Source organism: Borostomias antarcticus (genome assembly GCF_949987555.1).
Source record: "Borostomias antarcticus genome assembly, chromosome: 16".
Classification (NCBI taxonomy): Eukaryota; Metazoa; Chordata; class Actinopteri; order Stomiiformes; family Stomiidae; genus Borostomias; species Borostomias antarcticus.
This window is the reverse complement of record NC_140249.1, coordinates 3,705,802-3,721,684: the sequence shown is the minus strand read 5'-3', so window position 1 is coordinate 3,721,684 and position 15,883 is coordinate 3,705,802. Positions and strand designations below refer to the sequence as shown.

At 49.2% G+C, this 15,883-nt stretch overlaps 1 protein-coding gene across 1 annotated transcript in view; it reads left to right on the top strand.

The window, feature by feature from the left end:
* myo6b (myosin VIb) overlaps positions 1–15,883 on the top strand; it is an 85,157-nt gene that overhangs the window by 50,845 nt on the left and 18,429 nt on the right. The window contains exons 22-26 of the mRNA XM_084450695.1: positions 3,512–3,641; positions 7,774–7,864; positions 8,354–8,504; positions 13,601–13,809; positions 14,010–14,088. Of these exons, the coding sequence (XP_084306821.1) occupies positions 3,512–3,641; positions 7,774–7,864; positions 8,354–8,504; positions 13,601–13,809; positions 14,010–14,088 (660 nt within the window). The remainder of the gene's footprint in view (positions 1–3,511; positions 3,642–7,773; positions 7,865–8,353; positions 8,505–13,600; positions 13,810–14,009; positions 14,089–15,883) is intronic.

The window sequence follows — 15,883 nt, the reverse complement described above, 5'->3', positions numbered from 1 at the left end:
GATGTCGGGTGGGTATGTTTGCAGCATGTGGATTTCAAGATAAATGTTATGTTATCTGCAAATGTCATCATTATGTGTGATGCACTCGGATCATGACTCGGATGCACTCAAGCACTGTGTCACATGAGACGCGATGGGCTGTGGGTATTATCTGCTACTAAGTCTGCGAAATTGCGGACTTTCGGTAAGTCGGTTAAGACGGTTAAAGTGCGCAAAATGGCGGCAGTGGCGCACTTGTGGACCTAGTAATTTCGTTTTGGGACTACCCTGAGCCCTTGTGGATTTAGCGGGAACGTGCATGTAAGGCCACAAGGCCGCGAGTGCTCTGCACTTTCGCCTAAGTGCGCGATTTGGGATTCAGCTAGAGAGAGACAGACAGACAGACTGAAATAGTTTCTGTTTCCTCCCCGAGTCCCTGCCCTCGGCTGCTAAGCCAGCATTATTGACCAATCATTGATGAAATGTCTTTCCTCCTTATCTTTTTCTTTCAGCTACCCAATGTACTGGTAGTCACTGTTCAATATACTGGTATTCACTGTTTAATGTACTGGTACAACATACCGGTATTCACTGTTCAATGTACTGGTATTCACTGTTCAGTGTACTGTTATTCACTGCTACTCGCCTCACACACACACACACACACGCACATGCACACACACACACATGCACACGCACACACTCCTTCTCCAGCCTGCTGAATATTCTAGTAGGGTCAACCTCCTTCACGGTCAGGCTGAGGTGGCAGGACATGTCCCTCCCCCATGAGGCCCACATGGGTCATCACATTTCAACCGCTTTTTAACTAGATGGTAAAATATTGGATCTCAGGTTTGCCAAGCTCAAATTACTTTTGAAAAACAAAACCCAAACGAATGTCCCTAAATGTTCACGGAGAATAGTTTTCCTGTGAAAGGACATGGAGAGCCTGAGGAGTGGGCAGGGCGCTCCCTGAGCGAGAAGCAGAATTAGCTAAATTAGGTACCACTCCACTCTGCTCACCTGCTCTGGTGCGTGTGTGTGCATGTGTGTGTGTGTGTGTGTGTGTGTGTGTGTGTGTGTGTGTGTATTGACCTCAGAATCAATGCTGACTCGAAAAAGCTTTCTGCCCTTCTCCTCCTGGACCTGAGTGCAGCGTTTGACACTGTTGACCATGATATCCTTGTTAGAAGACTGGAGAACTGGGTCGGCCTTTCCGGGCCAGCCCTTGACTGGTTCCGGACATATTTAACTGGCCGAGAATTTTTCGTTGCCCTTGGTGACCACAGCTCAAAGAACACTGCGATGACACGTGGGGTCCCACAAGGATTAGTTCTAGGGCCCTTACTTTTCAGTCTTGCATGTTACTGTACCCCTATGTGATGGCATGTGAAGGAACAACATTAGCTACCATAGCTATGCTGATGACACCCAGCTCTACATTTCTGTGCCACCCCTCGACTACAGCTCAATTGACCATTGGACAGAAAGTATTGCTGACATAAATGTGTGGATGTCATACTGTCATACTTCAAAACTGAAATATTGATCATTGGTGAAAAAGGTGAAAGAAAGAGACTATCGGTGTACTTAAAAACACTGTCACTGAATACAAAATTCCTGGCAAGAAACGTAGGTGTTGTGCTGGACTGTAATCTTAGCTCTGAGGCCCATATAAAGAATGTGACAGGGACCTCATTTTATCACCTTAGAAAAATTGCCAAGGTGAAACCTTTCCTTTCCCTGAATAATGCATGCTGAATTTTTGGTAGGCTCTCCTGTCTGGCCTACCAAAAAAGCGATTAGTCAACTCCAACTAATTCAAAATGCTGCAGCACCTGTTCTTACAAAGACTAGGAGGGCTCACATCACACCAGTTTTAAAATCACTTCATGGTTACCTGTCAGTTTTAGAATCGATTTTAAGATTATTTTCTTAGTCTATAAGTTATTACATAATCAAGCACCAAAATATATATCAGATGCTTTTAAAATATACACCCAGTAGGTCCCTCATGTCCTCTGGCACTGAGCTTTTAACGGTCCCTAGAACCAGGACTAAGGCATGGGGAGAAAGCTTTTAGTTCTTATGCCCCCAGGCTTTGGAACACCCTGCCAGAGGACCTGAGAATATCTGAGACGGTGGTCATTTTTTAGCGAGATCTTAAAACATACCTTTTTAACATTGCTTTTACCACATAGCTTTACTTGTTTTAATATCTTAGTGTTCTTAATTTGCACTGTTTTTAGTTTTTATTATATTTGACACTATATTTTAATTTGTAATGCTTTTAGTTTTATTGTTCCTTTTAAACCTGTTGTCACTGTGTTTATATTTTTAATTAGTGTGGTTGCCCCGAAGGGCAACACACTGTAGTACTTGGTCGACTTTATTTGTTTGTTTGGTTGGTTGGTTTGGATCTAGAGCAACCCCAAAAGTTTGCCATGCTACTCCTCCCACAGTTCTAACGGCACACACACGTGTCATATGTCAAATCCACCGGCTTCATCAGGAATCCTATGCTTCCTCATTGCTAAGCAATATCTTTGATAGTTTAATTTAGATTAATTTATTAGTGAATTACATTGACTTGAATGGGAATAGGGAAAATCTCCAGTTATGTTTTTAGATGGTGGCAGCTGTTGCTTTGGAAATATTTTCAAACACATATTGTAAACTGCTGGCACTCCTACAGTTTTAACTGCTCATACACATATTATACATCAAAACATTCACAGAACTGTGCTGATTCGTACAATGTAAGTATCTAAGCTGTGATTTTTCACGGTATGGCAATTTGTTCGGCAACTGCGCTCCCCATTGAAACGTATGGTGCCGCACTCTAATGCCATGTTCACACTGGGTGCGCCCAGTTCGCCCAATCTTGCGGCGGGATCAATGGGTCGCCGCGCCTATCCGCCTGATATATCTGCATGATATCCATAGATGCCGGAATAGTTAGCTACTACTGTGTTGTTTAAGCACAACGTTGCGCATGCGCACTTCGACTGAATGCTTGCATCCCAGGGGGCATGAGTTTTAAAAGGTTATAAATGTCAATGTATTATCTTTCTGAGTAGACTGTTTGGACAATTCAGCTAACATTTAGTAAATCTAATTGGAGAATTAGCACCAGACATGTTTGTAAAGGTCCAAATAGCGCGATGTATTGCTTTAAGGCCTACAGTTACCGAATAACTACAAGTGCATGCACACAAAATCCAACACACAAATGCACACACTCAAGACACACACACACCATACACACACCCAACACTAAGTAATAATGACAGAATGGGCAACCACACTTGCAATTTCCCCAAATTGCACATTTCTAGTGTTTATTTTTATCATTTTCCTTTTATGTAAAGCACTCTGTGTTACATTGATTTCTATGGATGGTGCTACAGGTATATAAATAAAATTACATTGACATTGAGTGTGTGTGTGTGTGTGTGTGTGTGTGTGTGTGTGTGTGTGTGCGCGTGTGTGCGCGTGTGTGCACGTGTGTGTGTGTGTGTGTGTGTGTCAGTTTGCAGAGTTTGACCAGATCATGAAGTCAGACCCGGACCACCTGGCGGCGCTGGTGAGGAAGGTCAACCAGTGGCTGGTGTGTAGCCGCTGGAAGAAGGTCCAGTGGTGCAGCCTCTCCGTCATCAAGCGTACGTCACCATCGGCTCCTCTCTGACCCAGACCTCTGTCCACCCAGCACGTTGCTCACCCCTCTGTCAACACTGAAACCAGGTTCCTCTCTGACCCAGACCTCCGTCAACGTTGCAACCATGTTTCTCTCTCCTCCAGACCTCTGTCTATCATGGTTCTCCCTGACCCAGACCTCTGTCTACCATGGTTCTGTCTGACCCAGACTCTGTCCTCCATGGTTCTGTCTGACCCAGACCTCTGTCTACCATGGTTCTGTCTGACCCAGACCTCTGTCTACCATGGTTCTGTCTGACCCAGACCTCTGTCCACCATGGTTCTCCCTGACCCAGACCTCTGTCCACCATGGTTCTGTCTGACCCAGACCTCTGTCCTCCATGGTTCTGTCTGACCCAGACCTCTGTCCCTCATGGTTCTCCCTGACCCAGACCTCTGACCACCATGGTTCTGTCTGACCCAGACCTCTGTCCCTCATGGTTCTGTCTGACCCAGACCTCTGTCCACCATGGTTCTGTCTGACCCAGACCTCTGACCACCATGGTTCTGTCTGACCCAGACTCTGTCCACCATGGTTCTGTCTGACCCAGACTCTGTCCACCATGGTTCTGTCTGACCCAGACCTCTGTCCTCCATGGTTCTGTCTGACCCAGACTCTGTCCACCATGGTTCTGTCTGACCCAGACTCTGTCCACCATGGTTCTCCCTGACCCAGACCTCTGTCCACCATGGTTCTGTCTGACCCAGACCTCTGACCACCTTGGTTCTGTCTGGCCCAGAACTCTGTCCTCCATGGTTCTGTCTGACCCAGACTCTGTCCACCATGGTTCTGTCTGACCCAGACCTCTGTCCACCATGGTTCTCCCTGACCCAGACCTCTGTCCACCATGGTTCTGTCTGACCCAGACTCTGTCCACCATGGTTCTGTCTGACCCAGACCTCTGACCACCATGGTTCTCCCTGATCCAGACCTCTGTCCACCATGGTTCTCCCTGACCCAGACCTCTGTCCACAATGGTTCTGTCTGACCCAGACTCTGTCCTCCATGGTTCTGTCTGACCCAGACTCTGTCCACCATGGTTCTGTCTGACCCAGACCTCTGTCCTCCATGGTTCTCCCTGACCCAGACCTCTGTCCACAATGGTTCTGTCTGACCCAGACTCTGTCCTCCATGGTTCTGTCTGACCCAGACCTCTGTCCACCATGGTTCTGTCTGACCCAGACCTCTGTCCACCATGGTTCTGTCTGACCCGGACCTCTGTCCAGTGCGTAGTGTCGTCAGCTTCCCACTGATGAAGCGGTGTTCTCATACTCACTTGACGTATGCTGCGCATACAGTACATGGATGTGTAGATTGTGAGAGTTCAGAGTTCATGTTTGAGTCAACACGCTTTGTTGTGCATCAAAACATTTTTTGGGGCCTTCGGCTCTTTATCTGCACTCAGCAAAACAAAACAAAAAATACTTTAAATAAGAACTTGAGAAAAGTTAGGAGACTTTTCCACCCCGGAAAAATAGCATTGTGTTTAATTATTTCAGAGAAAGAACTTCAGACTGAGGTGCTCGCTACAGCAGCATTACCCCTCATGGGGATCATTAAAGTGATATCTTTAATGATAGAACTTAATCTTAGCTACCGATTTGTTTATTACCCAGCCCCAATGCTGTGTGCTGTATCTTGATAAACGCTGGCAAACGTTCAATGTCTGCTGAACACTATGCACTAAAAGCAGTTATTGAGCGGGCTGATTTCCCCTTTTGTGATCATGTCTTGATGCGCCCCATGCTTTACGATCCGTTCCTCCCGTGTGAAGGCTGAAGTCAATCTCCAGCCGGTTTCTAACAGCTCCTCTGAAGGCAGTTCCTTCTACCATTATCCTCCCAGCCAACATATTTATTTCCGCTATAAAAAACACATCGATGCCCCGCCACTGCATACTGTACCAGTGTGAAAGCATACTGTGTGCATATGGGTAAAACAGCCAGAGTATTGGGAGTAGAGCTGTTTGTGTAAACAGAGTATTGGGAGTAGAGCTGTCTGTGGGTTAACAGAGTATTGGGAGTAGAGCGGTCTGTGGGTTAACAGAGTATTGGGAGTAGAGCGGTCTGTGTGTCTGTGGGTTAACAGAGTATTGGGAGTAGAGCTGTCTGTGTGTCTGTGGGTTAACAGAGTATTGGGAGTAGAGCTGTCTGTGTGTCTGTGGGTTAACAGAGTATTGGGAGTAGAGCTGTCTGTGTGTCTGTGGGTTAACAGAGTATTGGGAGTAGAGCTGTCTGTGTGTCTGTGGGTTAACAGAGTATTGGGAGTAGAGCTGTCTGTGTGTCTGTGGGTTAACAGAGTACTGGGAGTAGAGCTGTCTGTGTGTTAACAGAGTATTGGGAGTAGAGCTGTCTGTGTGTTAACAGAGTATTGGGAGTAGAGCTGTCTGTGTGTTAACAGAGTATTGGGAGTAGAGCTGTCTGTGGGTTAACAGAGTATTGGGAGTAGAGCTGTCTGTGGGTTAACAGAGTATTGGGAGTAGAGCTGTCTTGTGGGTTAACAGAGTATTGGGAGTAGAGCTGTCTGTGTGTCTGTGGGTTAACAGAGTATTGGGAGTAGAGCTGTCTGTGTGTTAACAGAGTATTGGGAGTAGAGCTGTCTGTGTGTTAACAGAGTATTGGGAGTAGAGCTGTCTGTGTGTCTGTGGGTTAACAGAGTATTGGGAGTAGAGCTGTCTGTGTGTCTGTGGGTTAACAGAGTATTGGGAGTAGAGCTGTCTGTGTGTTAACAGAGTATTGGGAGTAGAGCTGTCTGTGTGTCTGTGGGTTAACAGAGTATTGGGAGTAGAGCTGTCTGTGTGTCTGTGGGTTAACAGAGTACTGGGAGTAGAGCTGTCTGTGTGTTAACAGAGTATTGGGAGTAGAGCTGTCTGTGTGTTAACAGAGTATTGGGAGTAGAGCTGTCTGTGTGTTAACAGAGTATTGGGAGTAGAGCTGTCTGTGTGTTAACAGAGTATTGGGAGTAGAGCTGTCTGTGGGTTAACAGAGTATTGGGAGTAGAGCTGTCTGTGGGTTAACAGAGTATTGGGAGTAGAGCTGTCTTGTGGGTTAACAGAGTATTGGGAGTAGAGCTGTCTGTGGGTTAACAGAGTATTGGGAGTAGAGCTGTCTGTGGGTTAACAGAGTATTGGGAGTAGAGCTGTCTGTGTGTTAACAGAGTATTGGGAGTAGAGCTGTCTGTGTGTTAACAGAGTATTGGGAGTAGAGCTGTCTGTGTGTCTGTGGGTTAACAGAGTATTGGGAGTAGAGCTGTCTGTGTGTCTGTGGGTTAACAGAGTATTGGGAGTAGAGCTGTCTGTGTGTCTGTGGGTTAACAGAGTATTGGGAGTAGAGCTGTCTGTGTGTCTGTGGGTTAACAGAGTATTGGGAGTAGAGCTGTCTGTGTGTTAACAGAGTATTGGGAGTAGAGCGGTCTGTGTGTCTGTGGGTTAACAGAGTATTGGGAGTAGAGCTGTCTGTGTGTCTGTGGGTTAACAGAGTATTGGGAGTAGAGCTGTCTGTGTGTCTGTGGGTTAACAGAGTATTGGGAGTAGAGCGGTCTGTGGGTTAACAGAGTATTGGGAGTAGAGCTGTCTGTGTGTCTGTGGGTTAACAGAGTATTGGGAGTAGAGCTGTCTGTGTGTCTGTGGGTTAACAGAGTATTGGGAGTAGAGCGGTCTGTGTGTCTGTGGGTTAACAGAGTATTGGGAGTAGAGCTGTCTGTGTGTCTGTGGGTTAACAGAGTATTGGGAGTAGAGCGGTCTGTGGGTTAACAGAGTATTGGGAGTAGAGCTGTCTGTGGGTTAACAGAGTATTGGGAGTAGAGCTGTCTGTGGGTTAACAGAGTATTGGGAGTAGAGCTGTCTGTGGGTTAACAGAGTATTGGGAGTAGAGCTGTCCTGTGTCTGTGTGTAAACCAGAGCTGCTGGCATACATGCGTGTTTATCACTCTTCTTCTTCCTCTTCTTCTTCTCCTCCTCCTCCTCCTCCTCCTCCTCTCTCTCTCCAGTGCTTTATCAGCATGACAAGAAAGTATTCACAAAGTAAATGCATGTAAGGTATATACTGTATAAAGTGATCTCTCTCTCTCTCTCTCTCTCTCTCTATCTATCTATCCAGTGAAGAACAAGATGACATATCGAGCTGTAGCCTGTATTAAGATTCAGAAGACGGTTCGTATGTGGCTGTGCAAGAGAAAACACAAGCCTCGGTGGGTCTCTCTCTTTCGCTCTCTCCTCTCTCTCTATCTATCTCTTTCTATTTCTCTCCCTCTTATTCTCTCTCTCTCTACCTCCCTCTCTTTCCCTCTCATTCTCTCTCCTTCTCTATCTGTCTTCCTTTCTATGCTGTATTTTGCTGTATCTGTATTTTCCTCTCCCGTTCTCCTCTGTTTAATCTCTGTCACACTCGTAGGTTTTGATGGCTTTTCAACATTGTCTTATTAGGGGCACAAATCCGTCTGAGTCTTTCATCCGTGGCTCACATTGTTCAGCCGTGGTGCCGGCTTTGGAGATATGTTTCACCGCCATATGGCTAAAGACAGTGCGTCTTATTGTGTAGTGTCTAGTGTGATCTCTGAAAATAGGATGGGTGGTGAAGGCACTCATCCAGATAATGAGATTTTCGATCGTCTCGTTATCAAGATCTGTTGGCTGTGTGTGCGTGCGTGTGCGTGCGTGTGTGTGCATTTCTTTCCCAGCGTCGATGGGCTGGTGAAGGTCCGTCACCTGAAGCAGAGGATGGAGCGCTTCACCGAGGTGGTGGCCGGCCTGAAGGAGGGCAAGCAGGAGATGGCCAAGCAGGTCCGTGACCTGGCCGCCTCCATAGACGCCCTGCTGGCCAAGATCAAGGTGAGGACTGGCCACACACACACACACACACACACACACACACACACACACACAGACACACATGTACACAGTCACACACAGTCACACACACTTACACACACACACACAGATGCACACAGTCACACACACACAAACACACAAGCTGAATCCCAAATCGCGCATGCAGAGCACTCGCGGCCTTGTGGCCTTACATCCAGCTAATCCACAAGGGCTCAGGGTAGTCCCAAAACGGAATTGCTAGGTCCACAAGTGCGCCACTGCCGCCATTTTGCGCACTTTAACCGCACTTACCGAATATCCGCAATTTCGCGGACTTAGGAGCAGAAAATACCCACAGTCCACCGCGTCTCATGTGACACAGTGCTTGAGTGCATCCGAGTCATGATCCGAGTGCATCACACATAAATTATGACATTTGCCGATAACACAACATTGATCTTGAAATCCACATGCTGCAAACATATCCCACCCAACATCATTTTTTAATTAATATTAAATTAAAACAGACGTCAATCGGTCAATTTGCAGAGCCGAGCGGAGAGCTGAGGAGCGCGTCAGAGCAGCCTCTGCCTCGGAGGGACGCAGCAGCCAATGAAAACAAAGTGGGAGGGGCATTGAGCTAAACTGGCTTGGGAATCGTTGGCGCGCAGCTGGATGTGCTGTCCCATTTAATTCACGGCCCTGCACCCTCTGGCCCTTCCAGCTGACGTTATTTAAGTGCTCAGGCCGCAAGTGCGAGTGGCCGCAAGGGTAGTTTGCGCACTCAGATTGGGATTCAGCTATACACACACATACACACATACACACAAAAACACACACAAACACACGCACACACACACACGCACACATACAAACACATACACAAGCACACACACACACACCACACACCTTTACACACACAAAACAATACAAATGTGCATGCATTCATTCAGGCATACATTCATAGCCACACATTTAAAAGGTTTTTTAAAAAACAACCCTATCACACATTCGATCCCGAGGTATGATACTTCTGTACCTGAGTTTTCCCAATCAGAGTCCAAAGCCTCGGTTACACTCCCAAACAGACGCATTCGTGGACAGCTGCGGACCCCGCGGACGTGTACAGTGTAGGGGTTCTGTTTACACAGTACTACAGTACTACTACCGTCCGCTCGGAGGACGCTGCTGTTGGCGCTCTCGTAGCGTAGAGCTCGTAGCGGTCACAAAAAAACAGGGCGCACACGGATGTCTGCGCGGAGGCTACGCACACACCCTCCTCCGATGAGACTCACGTCACGTAGACCCTCACCTACTGTTCTGTACTTGCAGATGCGGAAAGTATAACTGGCTCTCAACTCTGGTCCTGGTCCTTTCTCCTCACCTCTGTCCATTTGTGGTCTGCTAGCACCTACCCACCCCCACCTCCCCCCTCCTCTTTCCCCTCCGTTGTCCTTCGTCCTGTTAGGTAACCCGGGCGGTGAGAGACTTAGAAAGCCTTTAGCAAACCCAAAACCAGCTCTCATCCCTCACATGTCACTGTTCCTCCCGGGCCCAAACCTGTACATATACAGTACAGCAGTGGCTGGCTGGTGGCACAGACAGGATCATAAACAGAACCTGGTTCTACCGGATTATTTCCAACCCACCTCCTGGTGACCTCCGTGTTCCCTCTGTGCATTCAGCACGCCGCCCATCTTATGGCTGCGCACTCCACTAGTCAGGACGTTCTCTGGTCACTCCACTAGTCAGGACGTTCTCTGGTCACTCCACTAGTCAGGACGTTCTCTGGTCACTCCACTAGTCAGGACGTTCTCAAGGGTCACTCCACTAGTCAGGAGGTTCTCTGGTCACTCCACTAGTCAGGACGTTCTCTGGTCACTCCACTAGTCAGGACGTTCTCTGGTCACTCCACTAGTCAGGAGGTTCTCTGGTCACTCCACTAGTCAGGACGTTCTCAAGGGTCACTCCACTAGTCAGGACGTTCTCTGAGGATCACTCCACTAGTCAGGACGTTCTCTGAGGATCACTCCACTAGTCAGGAGATTCTCGGAATGAGGGTCTCCTCAGTCAGCGGACCACCCTCTGAAACGTTCTCTCAACGAGCCCTCTCCCCAGGAAGTCTCATTGGCCCCATTCTGCTCTAGAATGGCCTTCTCCAGGGTCCCAGCCTTCTCCAGGGTCCCAGCCTTCTCCAGGGTCCCAGCCTTCTCCAGGGTCCCAGCCTTCTCCAGGGTCCCAGCCTTCTCCAGGGTCCCGGCCTCCTCCAGGGTCCCGGCCTTCTCCAGGGTCCCAGCCTTCTCTAAGGCCCCAGCCTTCTCCAGGGTCCCAGCCTTCTCCAGGGTCCCTGCCTTTTCCAGGGTCCCAGCCTTCTCCAGGGTCCCGGCCTCCTCCAGGGTCCCAGCCTTCTCCAGGGTCCCGGCCTTCTCCAGGGTCCCAGCCTTCTCCAGGGTCCCTGCCTTTTCCAGGGTCCCTGCCTTCTCCAGGGTCCCAGCCTTTTCCAGGGTCCCGGCCTTCTCCAGGGTCCCGGCCTTCTCCAGGGTCCCGGCCTCCTCCAGGGTCCCAGCCTTCTCCAGGGTCCCAGCCTTCTCCAGGGTCCCGGCCTCCTCCAGGGTCCCGGCCTTCTCCAGGGTCCCAGCCTTCTCTAAGGCCCCAGCCTTCTCCAGGGTCCCAGCCTTCTCCAGGGTCCCGGCCTCCTCCAGGGTCCCGGCCTTCTCCAGGGTCCCAGCCTTCTCTAAGGCCCCAGCCTTCTCCAGGGTCCCAGCCTTCTCCAGGGTCCCTGCCTTTTCCAGGGTCCCTGCCTTCTCCAGGGTCCCAGCCTTTTCCAGGGTCCCGGCCTTTTCCAGGGTCCCGGCCTTCTCCAGGGTCCCGGCCTTCTCCAGGGTCCCGGCCTTCTCCAGGGTCCCGGCCTCCTCCAGGGTCCCAGCCTTCTCCAGGGTCCCAGCCTTCTCCAGGGTCCCGGCCTCCTCCAGGGTCCCAGCCTTCTCTAAGGCCCCAGCCTTCTCCAGGGTCCCAGCCTTCTCCAGGGTCCCAGTATTCTCACCCTCCTGCTCCTTCTCTGCATTTCCTGCAGGCTCTGATTCATCAAGAATCCTCTCAAGTTTGCTCTACATGCCAAAGGCAGACCACGCCCCAATCAGCATTACAACCAGTGTCAATAGGCTCTGTGCACCAGCTCCACTACTTCCTGAAAGTCACTTGGTATCTTAATTTCCTGTCCTATATGATTGGCTTAAGTGATTAATCAGGTGTGCGGAAGACCCAGCGCACACCTGATTAATCACTTAATCCAATCATATTGGGCAGGAAATAAAGAAGCCAAGTGACTGGTGAAGCTGGTGCACAAGGCCTATTATTCAGAGCAAGCATCAGCCGGTGATCCTGACCCCACTAATAATGTATATATACATGTGTATATACATTTCAGTCGAGATCACTTTAGTCAAAATTGACCCATTATTAGCATGCAACAATATATACAGCATCTGAATTTTTACGCATATGAATTTTGGCGGTGTGATCTGTTCGGGGGGCCCCCTGCCTTCCACGCATGTGGAAAGCGGCAATCTAGATGTCCCCCCCCTCTGGGCCGCTTGGCCCAGAGTGCCGGAAGAGGGAACGGCATCTAGCCCCCTGCCTCTATGACTCAGCCCACTAAGACCGTCAAAGAGTGCCACAGGGGGACTGCTGTACATTATAGTCCCTGGCCTCCACGGGCCAGCGCTTCGTGGAGTCCGAAGGAGATACAGCCTAGTGTCTCTGCCTCCATGGTGACCGGAGGGACTGCTGGAACGTCTGGATTCAACACGATGGACCATAATGCAGATAAAACCGAAATGTTAACGGGCATGAAGGTACATCAAATGTGGAGCAGAACGCAGTGAAATGAGACCATGCCGTCGTATGGTTAATGTGGTCTTGGCTAGACCAGAGAGGGCATCGTTCGGTCCATAACCGTCTGCCGAAGAGAGGGCAGACCAGGCCGGACAGGGCCGCAGCCGGGCACAGTCTGCGGAACTTCTGTAAATCAAAGCGGGACAGCGAGTCAGCGATTTGATTGTTGAGGCCGGGGATGAGGACGCGTGGAAAATGAAGGAAGCAGCGAGCGCGCAGATACGAGCGATCAGCAGTAATGGCAAGAGCGAACGATGACATCTTTTGACAGCTTAAATACATGCGCTCTAGCGAGCTGAACCACTGCTATGACAGCTGACAGTCAGCTGGTGGGTTGCGTCATACGGGGTGTGACTGATTAGCCTCTGCCGATTAGCCCGGCATTGACATTGTGCCTCGCCTGAAGTTACGTCGGAGACTTCATATATACTGTATGTAACACTCTCATATTCCACCCTTCCGTTGAACTTTCTCTCTCTCTCTCTCCCACTCTCTCTCTCATTTCATCTCCCTCTCTCCTCTCCCGATTCCCTCCCTCCGTTCTTATCTACCTCTTGTAAACTCTCCCGTTAGCCTGTGAGCTATTATCTTCTCTCCCTCGTGCCCCCATGGTGTTAAGGGCGCTTGAACACGCCTCTCCAGCCTCGTGCCGTCAGCTGAATAATACATGCTAGCCCGGCTAATGGCTGTCCTCTGTCCATCAGGGATGTGAGGCCCTGTCGTCTCTCTGTCACATCGGCCCGTCGGGCGTCTCTGTCTCTATAACAACACAGCCCGGTAGGACCACCTTGTACTCCCGCTGATTGGTTGACAGAAATGTGCCCCGTCAACAGGGGGGGGTGCACTGCTGTCAATCAACATCCCGCTGTCAGCTTATTGGATGTGGAGGGTGTCACGGCAACGCGCGATGGGGGGGGATTTGCGCTGATTGAATGGCAGCTGTGGGTCTGCTTTCCAAGAGACTGTCCTGGTGACTTTGAGAGTTGTGTTATACAGTAAATTAGTTGTGAGAATTTGATCGCAAACTTTGCCGAACGTCTCTGCAGGTTTTTCAGTGAATCTCATCTGCCTGTAGGGTACAATGACAGAAGGATGCTGCAACACTTGCAAATGTACCCAGTTACTGTACTAAAAGTTTTTTAGTAAACATTGTAAATGTGAATGTGTGGGGGATTAAATGTCACCCTTTGTGATGATGACCAAGTTGACCTCTTTGTTGCCAGGTGACAGTGATGACCCGGAAGGAGATCGATGCGGAGTACCAGGGCCTGGTGCGGCGCTCGGAGCTGCTGCTGTCCTCCATGCAGAAGAAGAAACAGGAGGAGGAGGAGAGGGAGAGGCTGAGGCGCATCGAGGAGGAGATGGAGAGAGAGAGGAAAAGGAGAGACGAGGAAGAACAGAGACGCCAGCAGGAGGAGGGTGACAGGAGGCTGTGAGTGGAGATGACAGCCGGGGAAAAGAGAGAGGCGTGGGGGGGGGGTTGGGGGGGAGGGGGGGGGTTTGGTGATCTCATGGTTTTTCCTGACCAGGAAAAGCCTGTCTGGCCTTGGCGATGAGTCATCCGTTGAAGTGATCAGTTGAGACTCAGCTTTAACCCTCTCTGTGCCTGTTCCTGTCCCCCCCACCCTCCAGGAAAGCCGAGATGGAGCTCAAGAGAAAGCAGGAGGAAGAGGAGAGGAGGAATAGAGAGGAGGAGGAGAAGATACTGCAGGTCTGTGGTCAAAACATCTCTAAATCTTTTAAAACTCTCCTGAACCCGTTAGGGCAAGGCAAGGGAAGGCAAGTTGATTTGTAAAGCACATTTCAGCAACAAAGCAAATCAAAGTGCTTTACATGAGACATTAAAACCATCAAGACAAAATGCAAAAAAACACATTATAAAAGGACATTTAAAACAAAATGCAGGAAACATAAAATACAAGAATAAAAGTTACAGTGCAGTGTACGAATAAAAACTGAACGCTGCTTCTGCATGTTTTATTTTAACTCTGGGGACAGAAAGCAAACCTGGCCAGATGACCTGAGAGGTCTGGATGGTTCATAACATAGCAGCAGATCAGAAATATATTTTGGCCCTAAACCATTCAGTGCTTTATAAACCAACAGCAGTATTTTAAATGGTAAATTGACTGCACTGCACTTATATAGCACTTCCACCTTAGCGGCACTTAAAGCGCTTTACAATGGCCTCTCATTCACCCATTCACACACCAATGGCGGTAGCTGCCATGCAAGGTGCTAACCTGCTCATTGGGAGCAATTTGGGGTTAGGTGTCTTGTTCAAGGACACTTCGACATGTGGACAGTCGGAGTTGGGATTCGAACCACTGACCCTTCGATCATTGAACGACCCACTCTACCAACTGAGCTACAGCCGCCCCTTCAAAAAAGTAAATGATTTGACAGACAGGAAGCCAATGTAAGGACCTCAGAACTGGAGTGATGTGATCCACTTTCTTAGTCTTAGTGAGGACTCAAGCAGCAGCGTTCTGAATCAGCTGCAGCTGAATTTTTGAATTCTGAATTTTTTTAGAGAGACCTAAAAACCCATCCAAACCAGTTTAAAATCTTCTGAACCAGTTAAAACTTTTGTAAACCAGTTAAAATTAATCTAATCAGTTTAAACTCTTCTGAACCAGTTAAAAGTCTTCTGAACCAGTTAAAACTCTTCTGAGTCAGCTAAAACTCTTCTGAACCAGTTAAAACCCAAATTAGTCACTTTGTATCAATGACCAGGACCATTCGCTGTGTCTGGCTAGTTAACTAGCAAGTAAGTTCAAGTTTATTTAATGTAGCATCTCTCACAGTCACAAAGTGCTTCACAGAATTAAAACGCACAGAGAACATCAAATGAAAGTATAATAAATAAATTACATAGACAGTCATGACATAAATATAAAATTACAGACCCACGCGGCTAGGAGGCTGTCCCTGTCACTGCTGGTAGTGTGTGATCTATATGCGCTCTTCTGCAGACAGGCCCAGGTAATCAGTCCCTACATGTCATGTGTGTCAGCACATCTATTACCGTCCTCCCTCCAGGTTACAGCTGACTGAAAGTCATTCGCTCCCGGGTCTCTGGCCATGACGGCGGGGCTGTGCCATTGGTGGGATTCCCCAGTGGGGCCGTCCTAGGCTCTTGATGGATAGCGCCTGCTTTCTCCTTCCCCTCGTGGACCCAGAGCCTCTCTCTCTGTCTCTATCTCATGCTGTGCCAAGTCCTCTGTTCCACCTCCACCAACACCCCCCGCTGGCCTCCATTCCCTGGCCACTGCCTCCATCCTCCCCTCCCCTCCTCTGATGCCCTCCTTACCACTCTTTACTGGCCTCCTTTCCCCTCTGCCACCCCTAACTCACCCCCCCCCCCCCCCCCCCCAGCCCTGCCCCGTCCGTCTCTCCAACCTCGTCCTTCATTGTCTGCCGTACCTCTGGGAAACCCCTTTGGGAAATCACTTTGATCGAAACATTATAATAAACTTGCGGGGACAGTCCTTCATTTCTATGCC